Source organism: Schistocerca piceifrons, chromosome 7 (assembly GCF_021461385.2).
Source record: "Schistocerca piceifrons isolate TAMUIC-IGC-003096 chromosome 7, iqSchPice1.1, whole genome shotgun sequence".
In the NCBI taxonomy this organism is placed as follows: Eukaryota; Metazoa; Arthropoda; class Insecta; order Orthoptera; family Acrididae; genus Schistocerca; species Schistocerca piceifrons.
Window position 1 is genome coordinate 61780025 of NC_060144.1, and position 19376 is coordinate 61799400.

Genomic DNA, 19376 nt, shown 5'->3' on the forward strand with positions numbered 1-19376 from the left:
AGAAAGTAGCCCAACATTGTGTCTGCATATTAATAAACAAATTTCGAAGTGTATGTTTGGCAGCAACGATTCAACACCATTCCTTTCGCTAACAAATAAATGTTTGAAATCAGAATAAATAGGTGTAATATTAAAGTTAATGTCAGCGCAAAATCTAAACAACAGTGACATACATAAGTCATGTCTTCCCGTGAACATTTCTGTTTGATGTTTGTTAAATGTGCAATACCCCATGTTCAGTCCACATGCAGGGTGAATCACCTAAGACTTGCGCCTCAGATACTGTGGAAATGAAAAGTGCTATCGACGTGTGGTTTTGGTAGTTAAGGGCTCATATTGTTAGCCAATAAGCGGATTGCAATAATACTTAGAGAGTGTATTTTTGTGCGAGCGTATACTTTTTTAAATGGATCAATGCCTCAGTGGTGTTTGTTGCATTATTCTAGTGAGAGACGTTTACGACATATCGTAATTTGAAAAGTTTCCACACCGACACCTATTTGAGCTATTCAGCCCCTGTAGTTGCTATGTAAGAAGCTGTTATGTTTCCTTAAAGCGTGCTCGCGTGTTAGTTGAGAGCATTGCGACTTGCCAGTCACACAGTGTGGGACAGTCCAACTAGTACGTCGTGAGTCGACAATATGATTTGCCAATGCAGAAAAAGCCGACATGCTGATGGTGTATGGAGAGTGTAGGAAGAATGCAGCTGGTTCTCGTACTGTATATGCGACAAGATGTCCCAATAGACGACAACCATCTCGGTAATTATTTATCAACTTCTTCAACCAGTTACGTGAAAGTGACAGTGTAACACCAAGACAACGTAACAGAAGGAAACAAGTGGTGACAGAAGAGGGGGAAATTAAAGTTCTTGCTGCTCTTGCAGATGATCCGCACGTTAGCTCCCACGCAATCGCACGAGGAAGTGACATGAGTCAGGTAAATCCCTATGCATTCTCCACCTACAGAGGTTCCTCCCCTATCACATCTCCCTCTTTGTTGACTATCACTGTTGGCTTTGTCAGGTGAAGCTCATAGGCCAGTGTTTCATAGACGGATTCTGAACGTGCACACGTATCGCACCCTCCTAAGGGACCATCTTCCACGGATGCTGGAGGACGTTCCTCTGCAGACTAGGAGGAACCTGTGGTACCAACATGACGGCTGTCCAGTCCATAGTACACGAAGTACTACTACAGCATGTCTTGACGAATTGTTTCCAAATCGTTGGATTGCACGCAAGGGACCTGTTCCTTGGCCGACCGTTCCCCGAATTTAACGCTTGTAGAATTTTTTCTGTTGGGAAAGTTGAAAGACATTGCCTACAAGGACATGCCAACTGCATCCGATGATATGCAAAGACGTGTTATTGCAGCCTGCTCGGACATCTATGCTGAAATGCTAGCAATAGTTCCATGCCAGACTGGAAGCGAGTATTGCCGCTGTCGGTGGTCGTTTTGGACACAACTTACAATGCTCAATTGCCTCCATACTGGTCAGATATCCACGTAAGTAGTGTATACACTTTTTTTGTGCTACCACACGTTTTGTACAAGTGTCAGTGTGAGAACTTTTCAAAATACGGTACCTCGTAAACGACTCGCACTAGAATCTTGCAGCCAGCCGGAGTGGCCGAGCGGTTCTAGGCGCTACAGCCTGGAACCGCGCGATCGCTACGGTCGCAGGTTCGAATCCTGCCTCGGGCATGTATGTGTGTGATGTCCTTAGGTTAGTTAGGTTTAAGTAGTTCTAAGTTCTAGGGTTCAAATGGTTCTGAGCACTATGCGACTTAACTTCTGAGGTCATCAGTCGCCTAGAACTTAGAACTTATTAAACCTAACTAACCTAAGGACATCACACACATCCATGCCCGTGGCAGGATTCGAACCTGCGACCGGAGCGGTCGCTCGGCTCCAGACTGTAGCGCCTAGAACCGCACGGCCACTCCAGCCGGCTAAGTTCTAGGGAACTGATGACCTCAGAAGTTAAGTCCCATAGTGCTCAGAGCCCATAGAATCTTGCAACAAACAACACTGACATTATAATTTACCCTACTTTTAGCACTTTCTAAGTATTATTAGAATCTATTTATTGTCTAACAATACCAATCCTAACTGCCAATCCATTCTGTGAAAACCGCACATAATTAGTACTTTCCATTTCCGCAATATCTGCGGTGCAAGTTTTAGATGATTCATCATTCTCCATGGTACTAACAATCAAACATCATTAAGTAGAATAAAAGAGAAATAAAAACTATTTACATTGCTTCCGCAGAATTATACCGTTAGAAACGTAACTAGCCACCACTCATGTTCTGTACGGGAATTCTTTGGCGAATGCAATGCCACGTTTGATCACAACATCCAGAAATAGATACTAGAAATCCTTACCGGTAGGGACTGAGTGTGGGAGTGGAGCTACGTTTGGAGGTTACTTTCTTACGTTTTTCTTTAATAACTCGAGAACTACTGCCTCTAGTGAAATCGTATCCAAATACCAAATTTAACTACATTAAATGTCTTTAAAAAAAATCTGCTCATATTTTCTATAGGATTAACGGTTTTCGTGCAGCTACCGAGATAATAAAAAAAATCTCGTGCATGGTTTTTGAAGGGCAGTTATAGAATCGCCAGCTGCATAAAACTACATGGGCAGGGGCAAATGTATCCACGCAATGGGCTGTTCGTGACGTCATGGCTTGGACAAAGGCCTCATACCCATAAATCAGACATCGGCAGTATCGTAAATACCGGCCGTAAAAGACTACTTCGTATGACAATTCTTTACTCTCGATTTTCTGCAAACTGTATCTGACCTCACTAGTCATATCTCGAGTTGTTGATGATGGAACATCACCTTCGAATGGAATGAAAGCTTAATCGTTTAACATGTTTCATGTGTTGAACATCTCCACAAGCTTTGATAAAAATGACTACTGATTCCTGGTGTAACAATTTCCATTTTTATTAATGTTGTTGTTGTTGTTGTTGTTGTTGTGGTCTTCAGTCCTGAGACTGGTTTGATGCAGCTCTCCATGCTACTCTATCCTGTGCAAGCTTCTTCATCTCCCAGTACCTACTGCAACCTACATCCTTCTGAATCTGCTTAGTGTATTCATCTCTTGGTCTCCCTCTACGATTTTTACCCTCCACGCTGCCCTCCAATGCTAAATTTGTGATCCCTTGATGCCTCAAAACGTGTCCTACCAACCGATCTCTTCTTCTAGTCAAGTTGTGCCACAAACTTCTCCCCAATCCTATTCAATACCTCCTCATTAGTTACGTGATCTACCCACCTTATCTTTAGCATTCTTCTGTAGCACCACATTTCGAAAGCTTCTATTCTCTTCTTGTCCAAACTAGTTATAGTCAATGTTTCACTTCCATACATGACTACACTCCATACAAATACTTTCAGAAACGACTTCCTGACACTTAAATCTATACTCGATGTTAACAAATTTCTCTTCTTCAGAAACGATTTCCTTGCCATTGCCAGTCTACATTTTATATCCTCTCTACTTCGACCATCATCAGTTATTTTACTCCCTAAATAGCAAAACTCCTTTACTACTTTAAGTGTCTCATTTCCTAATCTAATTCCCTCAGCATCACCCGATTTAATTCGACTACATTCCATTATCCTCGTTTTTTATTAATACTGAAAGTATACAGCATTGTCGGCCGCGAAATTTATTGGCGGGATCGCGCCAGCGTTCCCGCCCACCGCGCACAGTGTTTGTGCCCTTCACGTCGCCGCCAGAGGGCGTGCTGCCTGGGCAGACGGCCGTGTACCCGTGGAGCGCGTCGAGATCAATACTCCGGCCGGGCGGGAAATCTGGGATCGTCGTCAGATACTAAATTCGGTTCTTACTATACTGCAGTGCAGGACGAGGACTGTATGTGACAATTTTAGCCTATCGATGGAGTTAAAACACGTGGAGGAGCCATTTTTAGCCGGTGCCTATAGGAATTATTAAGAAGAGACGTGTGTAAGGGGAGGAACGGAATTATACTGACGCACAACGTCCGGAAAATCCTGTACATGCCCTTCATTTGAACCTTATTGAACCGTGAATTTACTTTCAAAACCTTTTCTTAAGAATTTACTATATTTACTATCGATTCATCAAGAACATTAACACATTTAATCACACTATGTGAGCGTGAAAGTAGTTACCAGTGAGTAACTGAGAAAATCAAAATAAAATTGCTTTTAACAAATGGGAATTTTATTCCTAAAAGCTTTTTTTTAAGAAACAGATTTAAAATTATAAGCAGAAAGCACCCTTTAAATATCAAGTTACAATTTATTCAGAGGCAGAAAGAAATAAATTGAGTGTATGAGCTTTCGGGCTGAGAACCTTGCCGCTCCCTTTCGACACGGCCGTAGTCACGACCGCTCACAACAACCTCTGAAAGACTACACAGGTGCAAATCTGCAGCACATCAGATTACCTTAAAGTAAAAGTTTCAACAATTCACACAAGCAAACAAACTACGCACCCCGTAGGAGGGATAGAAATGGTACAAAACACTAAAATTAAGCCGGCCGGGGTGGCCGAGTGGTTCTAGGCGCTACAGTCTGGAACCGCGCGACCGCTACGGTCGCAGGTTCGAATCCTGCCTCGGGCATGGATGTGTGTGATGTCCTTAGGTTAGTTAGGTTTAAGTAGTTCTAAGTTCTAGGGGACTGATGACCTTAGAATGACGTCCCATAGTGCTCAGAGCCATTTGAACCATTTGAACTAAAATTAAAAGATTAACTTGCCACTGAAGGTGCAACTTGATTTTAACTTAAGAAAAGTCTTACGGTGGAAGGGTGGCAACTTTATATACTAAAATGGGCATTTAAATAAAAACCCATGAAATGCAGTCTTACATAAAATATACAAGGTTCGCCCAAACATGCTCTACATTACACATATACCGCCTCTCAAGATGATAGGCAAGATAAAAACGTATTTCAGGCATTCGGCCGTTACACTTCAAGCAATAAATTCATCAACACACCGAATCCTACAAACATGACAGAGGCAGCTATTAACGTATGGCAGATTGACAGGGAGATTACCGAACAACCCGAACCGCAGGTTGCTCTAACGCACCCCTACTCCACAAGGGAAAACAGACCACCCAATTCATAAATAACCACCTTCCCGCGGGTGGCGAACGGAGAAGAATTGTGGGACGACCCCAAAACAAAGCGGCTGGTGACCTCACCAAGAAAACAAGTAGAATTTAACAAGTAAATGAAACAACATATCTCCAATCACTTAAGTTCTAATAAACTGCGATATCTGGACAAGACCTGGCGCAGCACCCCCAAAACGCTCTCCCGAATCGTCCGCTGCCAGCCGCTTCAACGGACGCAGGAAGGCGCGTCGATCTCCCGTCTCACGGCTTCGCAGCTCGCACCGGCCAGAGGAATGTCATGGGTTGACTCCTGTTGCTCTCGTGTCGGCCGCGAAGCCACTACCCCTCACAATACGCCGCGGCCCACTGGACTCACGTGGCGACCTCACATGCGCTGACGCTCAGGGCGGACCAGTAATCTTGTGCCTCAGTGCGCGACCGACCAACCGATCGATCCAACCGCCAATGACCGTTGCCTGAGCAACTCGAGCAGACTGGCGGCCTAACGCGCAGACTCAGATGCAGGAACTCAGCCCCGACCGGGCGACCACTAGCTGAGTTCTGTTACTGGCGGAGTGGCAAGACTCTCATTTTGCCGGCTTTAAAGTTTGATCCAAACGACCGACATACTAGCACTCCGAACGACAGACAGATACTTAACTGCCGCACAAATGCGAACGAGAGACAGACCAGCAACTGGTGACGAGTGACTGACCAACTGACCGACTGGTGAGCTTATAGCGCCCCTCAAACGCACGTGAACAGGCAGCCTTTCCCCTTTTCCACCAGAGGGAGACACCAAAGCTGCGATTACCACAGCGGCGCCACCGCCAGAAACGGAGGGCGACTGCTTTACACAACGCGCTGCGGCGCGCTCTGCAATACAGCAATTTTTTCCACGGCTCAGAGCCATTTTTAGCCGGTGCCTATAGGAATTATTAAGAAGAGAGTTGTGTAATGGGAGGAAGGAAAATATACTGGCGCACAACGTCCGGAAAATCCTGGACATGCCCTTGATTTGAACCTTATATTTGGCGTCTAGCAAAAATTTAAAAAAAATCTTGATTGACCTACAAGGGGCGTTCAATGAGTAACCCAACACCTTTATTGTCGGCCAGTTTTGCTTGAAAAATGCGAAATTTGTTGTCACGGAATATTCTCCCTTCAGCCTGTATGGTTTCACGATGTTCCGATAGGTGGCAGTGCTATACGAAGCCTCCAAAATGGCGTCCATAAGGGAAGTGCGTTGCAAGCACAGAGCTGTCATTGGTTTCTTTTGGCGGGAAACCAGAGCACTGCACACACCCGCAGGGCCTTGCAGAATGCCTACGGAGACCTAGCAGTGAACAAAAGCACGGTGAGTCGTTGGGCGAGGCGCTGTCAAAGTCTCGCAAACCTGTCCATTGTCATCCGTGCCGGCCGGGAGCACACAGCTGAGATTCCTGCAGTGCTACGCTCAGGAATCTGAAGAAACGACTTCAGTGTGTTCGTTTTCACAAAAACGCAAACGAATCTCACCTTCTCCATGACAATGAAAGGCCCCATACAGGACTGCGCACCAGAGAGGAGTTCACAAAACTTCATTGGACTGTTCTTCCTCGTCCGCCCAACAGCTCGGATCTCGCACCATCCAACTTTGTTTCGTCAATGAAGGATGTACTCCGCGGGAAGCAGTACGTGTATGATAAGCCGTTTATTGATGCAGCAAAGCATTGGCTCCGACGTCAAGCAGTAGAGCTTACCACGCGGGCATACAGAGCCTCTCAGTAAGGTGCCGCAAGGCCGTTGCACTGAACCGATATTTCGCTGCAAAATATGATTTTGTAGCGAAAAGAGTAGTCAATAGTATGAAGTATTGGAATCCTGAATAAAACCATCCTGCTTTCAGAAATAAATGTGTTGCATTACTTATTGACCGCTCCTCTTAAATTCTAAAGACTGCCTAAGACACGTGAGACTGAGTTATACGAGCTGCAATAGCAATCTTTAACTAGCACTTACTTTCCCAGTTACCATTCTGATTTAATACAGCGTTGTGCCTCCAGACTGTGTATGTTAGCAAGACGTTTCTCCGATTGCTATCAGTATACGTTCCGTCAGCTAATTTATCTCGCTGAGTGGGGAACCGCCGCCTCGTCTTGCTGCACTGCCTTTGATGTTTGTGCTCGTTGCGCGATTATAACCTTACTGAGGATCGCATAAAACCACATCGCTTAAATTTATTCAAGGCGCTATGTCAATTTGCGACATTTACAGTCCTGCAGTTTATTGTTTTTAAATTTTGGTTGTTCTGAAGGATTAATTTAAATTCTGAAGCTTGAAAAAATGATATTCTGAGCTGCATTCCGGTTTTTACTAACAATGAAAGTACACACTTATGTAATCTGCATTTGGAACAAAACACACCTTCCTCTCAAAATTTAGCTTGTGTCGCTAACGAGGTTAGATGTTTCAGTGCCAGAAAGTGCACAGTTTGTCATTCAGACCTCATGAAAATAGTAGGGAACTTTACCCGTTGATCTGTTGAATGTGATTCTCAAATAATTTTGGGCCAGTGGACATGTGAAAGAAACTGAAAACTTAAATACAATTATAAGAATGTAACTTGCCTGGATATTTGTGAATAAATATTTGTGAATTCCTAAGGGACCAAACTACTGAGATCATTGGTCCCTAGACTTACATACTGCTTAAACTAACTTATGGTAAGAACAACACACACACCCATACCCGAGGCAGGACTCGAACTTCCAGCGGGAGGGGTCGTGCAATCCGTGACATGCGTTACTAAATCGGAAAGTAAGCAGAGATATTGAATAAAGTGAGTTTCTCAGAGGAATATAAGTAAAAATTTCAAACACTTTATTAATATCAGTATGTATACTACGTAAGTTACTTACGTTCTAAAGTAATAATATAATGTGCAGTCAAACTATAGCTCTCAATGTTTGATCACTTATCTTATCATTGTATTCTACATCATGTCAATATTTTGCAATTTCGTGTCCTATGTTCCCTTAACTTGATCTGGTAACGCAACTACACTCCTGGAAATTGAAATAAGAACACCGTGAATTCATTGTCCCAGGAAGGGGAAACTTTATTGACACATTCCTGGGGTCAGATACATCACATGATCACACTGACAGAACCACAGGCACATAGACACAGGCAACACAGCATGCACAATGTCGGCACTAGTACAGTGTATATCCACCTTTCGCAGCAATGCAGGCTGCTATTCTCCCATGGAGACGATCGTAGAGATGCTGGATGTAGTCCTGTGGAACGGCTTGCCATGCCATTTCCACCTGGCGCCTCAGTTGGACCAGCGTTCGTGCTGGACGTGCAGACCGCGTGAGACGACGCTTCATCCAGTCCCAAACATGCTCAATGGGGGACAGATCCGGAGATCTTGCTGGCCAGGGTAGTTGACTTACACCTTCTAGAGCACGTTGGGTGGCACGGGATACATGCGGACGTGCATTGTCCTGTTGGAACAGCAAGTTCCCTTGCCGGTCTAGGAATGGTAGAACGATGGGTTCGATGACGGTTTGGATGTACCGTGCACTATTCAGTGTCCCCTCGACGATCACCAGTGGTGTACGGCCAGTGTAGGAGATCGCTCCCCACACCATGATGCCGGGTGTTGGCCCTGTGTGCCTCGGTCGTATGCAGTCCTGATTGTGGCGCTCACCTGCACGGCGCCAAACACGCATACGACCATCATTGGCACCAAGGCAGAAGCGACTCTCATCGCTGAAGACGACACGTCTCCATTCGTCCCTCCATTCACGCCTGTCGCGACACCACTGGAGGCGGGCTGCACGATGTTGGGGCGTGAGCGGAAGACGGCCTAACGGTGTGCGGGACCGTAGCCCAGCTTCATGGAGACGGTTGCGAATGGTCCTCGCCGATACCCCAGGAGCAACAGTGTCCCTAATTTGCTGGGAAGTGGCGGTGCGGTCCCCTACGGCACTGCGTAGGATCCTACGGTCTTGGCGTGCATCCGTGCGTCGCTGCGGTCCGGTCCCAGGTCGACGGGCACGTGCACCTTCCGCCGACCACTGGCGACAACATCGATGTACTGTGGAGACCTCACGCCCCACGTGTTGAGCAATTCGGCGGTACGTCCACCCGGCCTCCCGCATGCCCACTATACGCCCTCGCTCAAAGTCCGTCAACTGCACATACGGTTCACGTCCACGCTGTCGCGGCATGCTACCAGTGTTAAAGACTGCGATGGAGCTCCGTATGCCACGGCAAACTGGCTGACACTGACGGCGGCGGTGCACAAATGCTGCGCAGCTAGCGCCATTCGACGGCCAACACCGCGGTTCCTAGTGTGTCCGCTGTGCCGTGCGTGTGATCATTGCTTGTACAGCCCTCTCGCAGTGTCCGGAGCAAGTATGGTGGGTCTGACACACCGGTGTCAATGTGTTCTTTTTTCCATTTCCAGGAGTGTATTTACTTTCTGCCGCTCAACGTACTGTGGCTGACGTAGTACATGTGTAGCAGCAGGTACAGATGCTAATGTTTCAGGTCCACAGATTCATGATGTCGCAGCGTATATGTCCTCACCAATTGAAAACACATCCTTTGAACAGAACATTACTTTACTAGGCATCGCCCAATTAAATGTGGTTTTCCGTTGCCTTCCTCCGACCTTTAAATTGACTAGTTAGTGAGCTATCGGGAAACACGCAGTTCAGCGTGGACTCTGAACGGCGATGTAACTTCGCATTTTTCACATTATCAAACATTTCCAGAGGTGAAAGAAGTAACAGGTGACAGATAAAAGTCACAGGTCTGGTCTGTCAAAGAAGTAAATCACTCAGTAAAAAGTAAATCACTACAGTCGTGTAAGCTACACCCTCCCTACAAAATTTAAACAATGAATTTTTCTGTAAACACATATCGCACCAGCTGTGCCTGTTTTTGACTAAGTTTATGGCCCATCAGGGTCGTATTTTTATAAAAGGGCTTGGATAATCTGCCTTACAGTCTATTTTGTTTTGAATGGGCCACAACAAATTAAGACAGTTTAATAAATTTTGTTTCTCTTGGTCTGCGAATTAAAAACATGTTCTCAGTTTGCCTTCTTTAACGTTCAATAAGTGGCTTTATGTAAAAAGAACTGACTGTGTTCCTTTTTGGTGATGGGTGTGAGTGTACACAGAAATTTGTCCTGGGAAAGGAGCGGTGTGGAGGGCCGGTGGGGGGGGGGGGGGGATGGAGGGAGGAGGGGAAGTTCCACAATTGCCAACACAACAGGTATTAATTGTTAAAGTTCTTTGCTGAGTTGAGTTATTGATCACATTCGAATAAATAATCACTAGTATTATTATGATTTTAAATACTAACTGAAAAGTTTTGTTGCTGTTGTTTACAGTGTATTTTTCCATAACCTCAAAATCGTTTTGGTTCTTTTTCAAATGCATGAAACTTTAAAACAGCTCCGTTACAGTTGCTTTGGATACTTATCGTTTTTGTATGATTGTTTCAGTTCTTTATGCATCTCTTCGGGCATGACGAGTTTCTACCGCAAAGCAAGGCCCTTCGATTCCTCGCAAAGGTCGCCTGTGAGCTGACGACCATCGAAGAACATGTGTGTGAAAATGCCATGTTCACTCTGGTCGGATTCGACGAAAAACAATTCAACATGGTAAGTTCGTGCATACCGTGTCATATATTACGGAGGTCCTCTGTCGTTTTCCACCTGCCCCTATCTTGTGGCATTAGGTGCGTATGCCGTATACGTAAGCCATTGATTCGTATAACAAACAATAAAAAAGGCGGCTTACAGTTTCTAGGTAATAGCTGGTAGAGCTTGGCCAACTCTGATAGTAATATAGCAACTTTTGTGTAGTTTTTCAGTACTGTAGATGTGCGAGTAGAAACACAATTTTATCATGTCCAACAACTCCAGTGGTACTCTTCACAGGAAACATTTTATAAAGGAGAGACAAGTGAACTGAAAATATTCGACAGAATTCCTGTTTGAAGGTTAAGCGTGAATCACTGTACATCAGCCGTCTTAATACTCTCATGCCAAGTACTTCGGCATCTCTCTAGGACAGAGTGGTGTACGAGTGTTCTCCTGGCCGACCTGCAACTACATTGCGGGTGCGGCCCAAGGATGAAGGGCTTACACGAGCAAAGTACACAACTTCAATCAGGCGCACGCCAGGCAGCAGTGCGAGTGCTACTAGAAGTCACTGACCCAACAGACCTGTTTGCTTCCCGGGGCCAAGTGACTGCAATGGCTCCTCTATGCAGCCTAGGTATTTAGGGCAGTGCAACACTACTACAATCCAGACAATACCAACTCCCATACGTTTTATCCCACCGCCGGCGTGCCCCAATGCTCTGTCCTTTCCCCTCTCCTCTATCTCCTGTATACTGAAGATATGCCCAAACCTCCACCCCCCCCCCCCTCCTTGTTCACCTCGTATATGCTGATGACACTGTCTTCCTGCCCCTCTATTCTACCCTCTATATGTACCATCTTCATCTTTTTATTGACTGTCCCACTTGGCTGAAGAGCGGCATATTGTGCCACTGCCAGCCCTCTCCTGTCCATACGGAGCAGGGGAATGAAATCACAATAAAGAAAAAAAATACTCCAAGCCAGTCTTCCGCCGAGCTATGGGTCAAGAGCTGACTGCACCCACCGTTCTCCAATCAATGTCCCATTCGGAATTTTCGTTACATACTATGCCATGCCATTTGCTAGCCACTACCGACTGGGAGAGCCACCACATGAACAGAACACCACCATGACCAGGACTTGGCCTCTACATTGCAAACGACCAGGATTTGGGTATCAGTCATCAAGCTTATCTTCATACATCAAATGGACCTTGAACACTATCTTGTCCTGCAACCACGTGAATATGAGACCTTGACTATTTCATCATTAAGGCCTTTAGTCTAATTTCAGACTTCTGCATTTCAGTGCTGATTGCGGACCTTCACAAACTATTGTAAGTGATTAACTTTTCTCCAAAGAGGACTTTACGGTTGATGCATTTATTAATAAAGCTGCTGTATATTGTTTATCTGGGCTGTGTTCTCATTGCACTTCAATCAGCACAGGACATATCAGATAGTCTGCTTCAGATCTAGATAGTAAGTCCAAACGAAGTCTCAACTAACCTCTTCCTAATGGAGAGTACCATTGCCATCATGAGAAATAGTACCATTTTCTGGCTCAGGAATGGAAATATTGTTCATCAAAATATACTTGCAGTTTGCTGTGTACTATGAATAAAGTAGCTTCTAGTATGGAAACTATAGATTTATGGACATATCCTTAGTAAAGCTTATGTTTTTACTTACCATCATACGGATCATTCCACAGTTATTCCCTACTGTTCATAATCACCTGTAGTGGGGGTTCAATAATTGTGTACGCCCTTAACATTTTTTAAATGATTCTAGATATTGAAATCTGGTATCTGTCAATACACCAATGGGTAATTATTTTGCTACATGCTTAATGACTGTAGCTTTCTTAATGCAGCGAGTTATTAAGCTAAGCATGGGTCTCTTACATAGGATAACGTTCTTTCTTAACAGGAATTGATAGCTACACAAAGGAGAGGTACAGTAACATGGCCTAATGTTTGTCATGCTGTAAATACTGTACTTTCACATGACAAACGCTAAAACAACGCAAATTTTGCATCATTATTACATGGACAGAGTGCCAAGTACTTGTTGAGATCTCAGTTTGATACTTGAATTGCTTGCAAAACATTTAGAGTGTCCATGTTGAATGAGTCTCATTTATCATCGGTCACTTTTTACAGCTTTCTATAATAATGTAAAATTCTTAGCAAGAAAATTTATATAAGACACTTACAATCACCAAGTTTATCTTAGAATAGCCTGTGGTTGTTGTTATTTGTTAATAACGTATATTTATCACACGGTTATTTTGTAGTACCATTTACATAATATCTTTATCTCATAATTATTTGATTTTCTTGCTTGAATGCATGTGCTGTCTTGTATGCTCACTGTTTCATACACACTTTTTTTCTGTTTGGCACTGTAAGTTATACAGAACAGTCTGACCTTTGTGCATACTGCAAACAACTTACTTCATGCAATTCCAGGAGAATATAAAAACATTGTGGTACTAAACACTGTGATAAATATCAACCATTCCACTGTCTTGACTTCATTATCTGTTATTTGTTTTCTGTAGAAACAATTTCATTTCCTGTTAACTGCTCATGCAATGCCATCAGTAAACGACACTCTTCTGTGGGCAGTATCAAATTTTCACCTTATTCTAAATATAGATAAAAGTTTTCTGTAATTTTTTCAATTTTGTTGGTTTATTAATTTAGCAGTTACTAGTTATTTTTTGAAAATAATTATTTAATATGCATTATAGTCGAACTATGAGTCGCTGTTTCATTCCTATGGTGCACTGCCTCACTTAAAATCGTTTTCTGTAATTCCTTCCACAACAATTTACGCAGCATGAGAACTTATATAAGCTTTTTACTTTACTGTCGAAGTGCATAACTGATTTGTCATCACCACAAAAAAAATTAAAAAACATTTCAAATATATCGAATATCTGTGCCATAGAACATCAAGATCATATCCAGCTGGGTAGTCATGTATGTTAAGGGGACCACACTGTGGTTCAAGTCGAAAAAAAATCGATTTTCGGTTTTCATCATATTTCGATGGACTAAGGTTTTATTTCGGTAATCTGAAAAGGATTTTGCCGAAAAAATTTTTTTTTTCGAGCATTTAAAAGAGCATTTTCCTACCACATGTCTTTATGTGCCACGCCCACTTTTCTGTCACCCACTTTTCTGGATATATTCTAGATCTTTATATCCCCTATATTGCACATTAGGGATTTTTTTTTACTCCAGAGTGTGATGGCTACCCTTGGAATGCAGTAGTCGGTATTCTTTTGTTTCTGCTGTTTGTAAACAACACACTTTCAAACATGGGGTTAGTTTTGTTCAAGTGTGATTGCGAGTAGTTGTTATGTTTGCAGTGCTTGTTTACGTGTGTTTTGTTGTGTTTATTGAAGATGACAAAACATAAAGGTATTTTCAAGAAATGGCAATTTAGAGAAAACAAGTTTAGAAAGCTTTCTGTATGAGAGGTTATGTCGGCTGGTGACGATGTTCCTAACTGTCATTCTTCAACAAGTGCATCGTCAAAGAAGCTCTCACCATTTCAAGAGAGTTACAACGAATTTACTGTAAGTGACGAAGGGTGCAGTAACATTATTATAAATTTGAAAATATTATCAGATGTAATTTCTAAATTTGTACAATGTAGACAGTGTGATGAGTCACAGAGTGTGAAACTTTGTGAGAGTACCAGTGGAAGAAAAGGCCTAGCAATTGCTTTGGATTTAATTTACACTAAATGCTCAGCTGTGAGTTCTTCAAAACCAGATGCAAGTGGCCCTTATGAAATCAATACCAGATTAGTTTATACCTTACGATCCATTGGCAACGGCATGGCCGTGGGGAGAACATTTTGTTCAGTGATGAACTAAAATCAATCACCAAATAAATTTGAAAAACTGACTGCAATATTAGAGAAAGCTGTATGTGAGATCATTGAGGAAAGCATGAAACTGGCTGCTGGGGAAGCAGTGGAAGAAAATAATGGATGTTTGGATATTGCAGTTGCACTTGATGGAAGTTGGCAGAGAAGAGGACATACTTCTCTGAATGGAGCAGTGACTACCACGAGTGTAGACACTGGTAATGTGTTAGGTGCGGAGATAATGTCTAAATATTGCAAATGTTGTAAAATCAGTGAACATAAATAACACAACTGTGTGGCTAATTTTAGAGGAACAAGTGGTGGTATGGAAGTTCATGGAGTACAACAAATATTTCATCGCTCCATAGAAACAAGAGGCATACGGTACACCAAATATTTGGGTGATGGTGACAGTAAGGCATGTGGTGAACTCTAAGCCATATGGAGATGGCATTATTGGCAAAATATAATGTGTAGGCCATGTTCAAAAACGTTTGGGAACAAGGCTGAGAAAACTAACTGTTGATATGAGAGGAACAAAATTAGAAGATCGAAAATTGTTGACCGGACAGGGTCCATTAACTAAAACTGTAATAGAAAACTTGCAGGTATACTATGGGCAGGCAATTAGGAGAAATAAAGACAGTCTGGAGGCAATGAAGAGAGATGTTTGGGCCATATTCTTCCATAAGTCCTCTACTGATGATAAGCCACGTCATGGATTATGTCCATCAGAAGAAAATTCGTAGTTCAAATACAATAGGGCTCAGGCAACTGGAGAATCTTATTCTCAACAGCATTCTCTTCCTGCTACTGTTATTACAACAATTAAACCTATTTTCAGAGACTTGACTCATCCTGACCTTCTAAGGAAATGTCTGCATGGGCAGACACAGAACCCAAATGAATATTTCAACAGCATAATTTGGAACAGCCTTCCCAAAACTGTATTTGTAGGCATGCATTCAATGAAACTAGGAGTTCATGATGCTGTTATTACATTCAGTTGTGGTAATATTGGAAAGTGTTGGGTACTGAAAAAGCTGGGAATTAATCCTGGTGAAAATATGATCACTGGGCTGCAACATTGCGAGAAAATGAAGATAGCCGATGAAGGTCTGCATCTAATATGGTCAAGCAAGCAATACAAACATCCAGGAAGGTGAAAAAGAAGCTGGAAGACCTGCTAGAGGCCAAAGAAGGGCCATCATACACAGCAGGACAGTTTTAATTAACTGCAAGTAACAAATATCAAAAGTTTTTTCTTTAAATTCAATTTCCCGCCAACCCAAATTTTCAGTATATCGCCCCATTATATCAGAAACTATCATAGATAAATGAATGAAATTTTCAGAGACTCTGCATAATATAAAAAGCCACCTCTGGCACTACATTCATTAATATTCCCCCATTAGGAATTTCGCAACAAATATTTTCTGCAGAAAAACTTATTATTTTTTGTTAATAAATCAAAAAAAGTATTTCTTAACAACTACAAAATTGATATAGTAAATTTTAGTACAGTTGACTCTATTAGCATCGTGTTACATACAGTAAAAATATTAAGGTCCTGCATCAAATAGGTTTTTTTTCAGAAATGGGTCAAGTACTTGCCTAAATTAACATGAGTTAGATAGGCAGGGTGTGGCACCCCTTCAAGCATCAGTCCAGGACAGGGAGGTTCACTGGTCCTGGATCCAATGTTCCTAGTGGATTGATGATGGTTGGGCTGTCGGTCAGACCTGATGTGGTTTTTTGGAGGTTTCCCATGTCAGACTAGGCGAACACTCAGCTGCTTCTCAACTCCCACTTCAGTTACATGATTCACAAATATTTAGAATACTTTCAAAATATTCACATGAATAGCACTGCACTTAGAGAGTTGGGATACCCATTGTTCTGACTATAATAACAAATGCAAAACTTCATTACTTCAAAAATACTGTTACAGGAAAACACTTGCAATGGAGCGGCTGCACTGCTAGTCTGAATGTCAACACATGACTGAGAGTGAGGTGGGCTGGGCACAACTCTGTCAGCCATTGGCCAGCCAGTAGAGTGGACTACAGAGAGGCTGCACTTGCATCTAAGAGTGGAGGGCTCTGCTTATTCTAACATATTGTGGCATCTGAGGTGCCCAGACTGTGGATGTGGAATCTTATGTAGGTCACTAGACCCCTCCTCCCTTGGGGGTGGAGCGTCGTGGTTCCCAGGCAAGAGTGGATGAATGCAATGTGGAAATTGCCCCTGTGTCAAAGGAGGCCTTGGAGGCAAGGGAGGAGGGCAGCTCCCAGTCAGCAGAGACATTAGAATTTGGGCTAAAGTGGCCAGCTTGAGGAGCACACTGACACCCCTGTGGGAGCATGAGGTGACAGTAGCAGCAATGTGCAATCCAATCAGGGATCCATGGCGATGTCCAGCGGCAGTGGGGGAGGTGGAGGCGAATCCACCACAGGCTGAGACCACATAGGAGACACTGAATCAGCGAGGGACCTATCCCCTGGCTAGAGGGGCACTCGAGGTGCTGCTTCAGGCTGTGGCATAGTAGCCTTATTGTGTGGCACTGATACATGTGAGAATTGGGGCTGTAGCACTATCAGTTGGGCTGCATCCAGTGACTGGGGCACCGACAAAGGTGGTAGTATAGCCATGATGAGTGCGTGGGTGCCCACCCAGACTTGGAGCTGATTTTGATGGCACCAGACCTCCTGGTCTTCAGCCAGAGAGTGCAGACATGGCAGCCATTTGGACACACAGTCATTGCCAGTAACCATCACAGATGCCAACCAAACCGCTCACCCAGACTGGCATACCTGGCAGAAAGTGCTGTACAGTGGAACACAATGGAAAAGGTGGAGCAGCATCCACAGCTGGCACCTTTGGAGATTCTTGACAGGGCTATGGAAAACAACAGCAGTTGTCTGGTAGGCTGTCAGAATAAACAGTAATACCTCCTCAGGGGGAATGTCCTGCAGATACTTTTTCCTTTGGGTCTTAAAAGGTGCAAACCATGTGCTCAACCTCCCTGTTAGATTGGACGTGAAAGAGAGGGGACTGAACATGGCGAATGCCCAACCACACACAGAAATCATGAAATACCTGAGACAGGAACTGAGGTCCATTGTCAGAAACGAGAGTAACTGGGAGACCTTCCACAGAAAACTTTTTTGAAAGAGCCTGAATAGTAACTTCATTAGTGGCCAAGGAGCATCAACCCACATGTGGAAAACGTGAAAACATGTCAATGACGATCAGCCAAAACACATTCAGAAACACACCCACAAAATCCTTATGGATGCATTGTTAGGGATGGTTTGCTGGAGGCCCTGGGGAGCAACCTGTTGATTAGGGGAGTGAGGACACAGCAACCAAATGCTCCAGTTCTTGGTCAATGCTCGGCCAGTACAAGTCTGCGAGCCAATGCTGTGGTTCAGAAAACACTCCACTAACCCTTATGCAACAGCTGTAAGACACCCACCACAGACTCCTGGGAATGACCACCCTGGGAGCTGCATCATCCATGGAGAGGAGGAGAACCCTGTCTAATATCAAGAGACAATGGCGCCAGACAAAGTAGGTACAAAGCATGTCAGAAGTGTGGCACAGAGGACAAGATGGCCAACATTGCTGGACCAGGTGGATAGCCTGCTTCAGAATGGAGTCAGACGTGGTGGCCTTGGCGACCCAGGTACTAGTGATTGGAAAGCAGTCTACCACTTGGCAGGAGTCGACATCCAAACGAAAACATAAGAGCTCCTCTTGATCAAACTCAGGTTCTGGACACAAGGGCAGCCTGCATAAGTCATTTGAATCGAAATAGTGCCAAGTAGGGCGAAAATTGAAGTCATAGTAGTATCTAAAGAGGAACAAGGCCCACTGCCGGAACCTGTGGACCACCTTATTGTGTGCCCAGCAGATGGACTCAATAATGAAGCTAATGGCATGTTGTCCATAGTGGGTTGAAATTTGGTGCCATGTAAGAACTCATCACACAAATTTGGTGACCATATACCCAATGGCCAGAGCGTCCTTATCGGCCTGAGAGTAGTGGACCTTTGCTGGACTGAGAGTTTTGGATACAAATGACAGTGGCTACTCCGAGCTATCTGCGTTCTGATGCGTGAAGACCATCTTAACACCATACTGCGAGACACTCGTAGCCGAAACCAATGGTTTGTTAGGATCAAAAGTAGCTTGGAAAAGGCCTGGTCACACGTGGGAGACCAGACAAAGGAAGCACCACTGCAGAGAAGAAGTTAGAGAGGATGTGCAACGATGAATACCCCAGGAAAAATGCCTACAGTTCATGCAATGATGAGGGATGGGATAGGTCCATAATGCCCTTGACCAGACTTGCCAAGGGTTTGACACCCTGCCATGATATGGTGTGGCCCAAATACTCAAGAGAGTGTTGGAAAAACTTAGATTTCTGTAGATTTCAATGCATACCCAAAGTTTTTCAAAAAGGGCCCAGATAGTCCGCACATGGTTGCCCGTACCAGTAACGACAATGTCATGTAGCTAGTTGAAACAGTGCAGAATAATAGACATGACCAGTTCCAGATAGCTTTGAAAAATTGCAGGGCTACTTGCCTTACCAATCATTAACTATTACTATTGATACAGGCCTAAAGGTATATTAAGGAACATGATACATTTTGACTCCTCATCTATGGGTAACTGGTTATATGCTTCGGGAAT

The 19376-nt window shown here is 43.7% G+C and overlaps 1 protein-coding gene across 1 annotated transcript in view; it reads left to right on the top strand.

Moving 5' to 3' along the window:
• The window catches only part of LOC124805066 (lipase 3-like), a 178838-nt gene that overhangs the window by 118269 nt on the left and 41193 nt on the right, over positions 1–19376 (top strand). The window contains exon 5 of the mRNA XM_047265490.1: positions 10645–10803. Within this exon, the coding sequence (XP_047121446.1) occupies positions 10645–10803 (159 nt within the window). The remainder of the gene's footprint in view (positions 1–10644; positions 10804–19376) is intronic.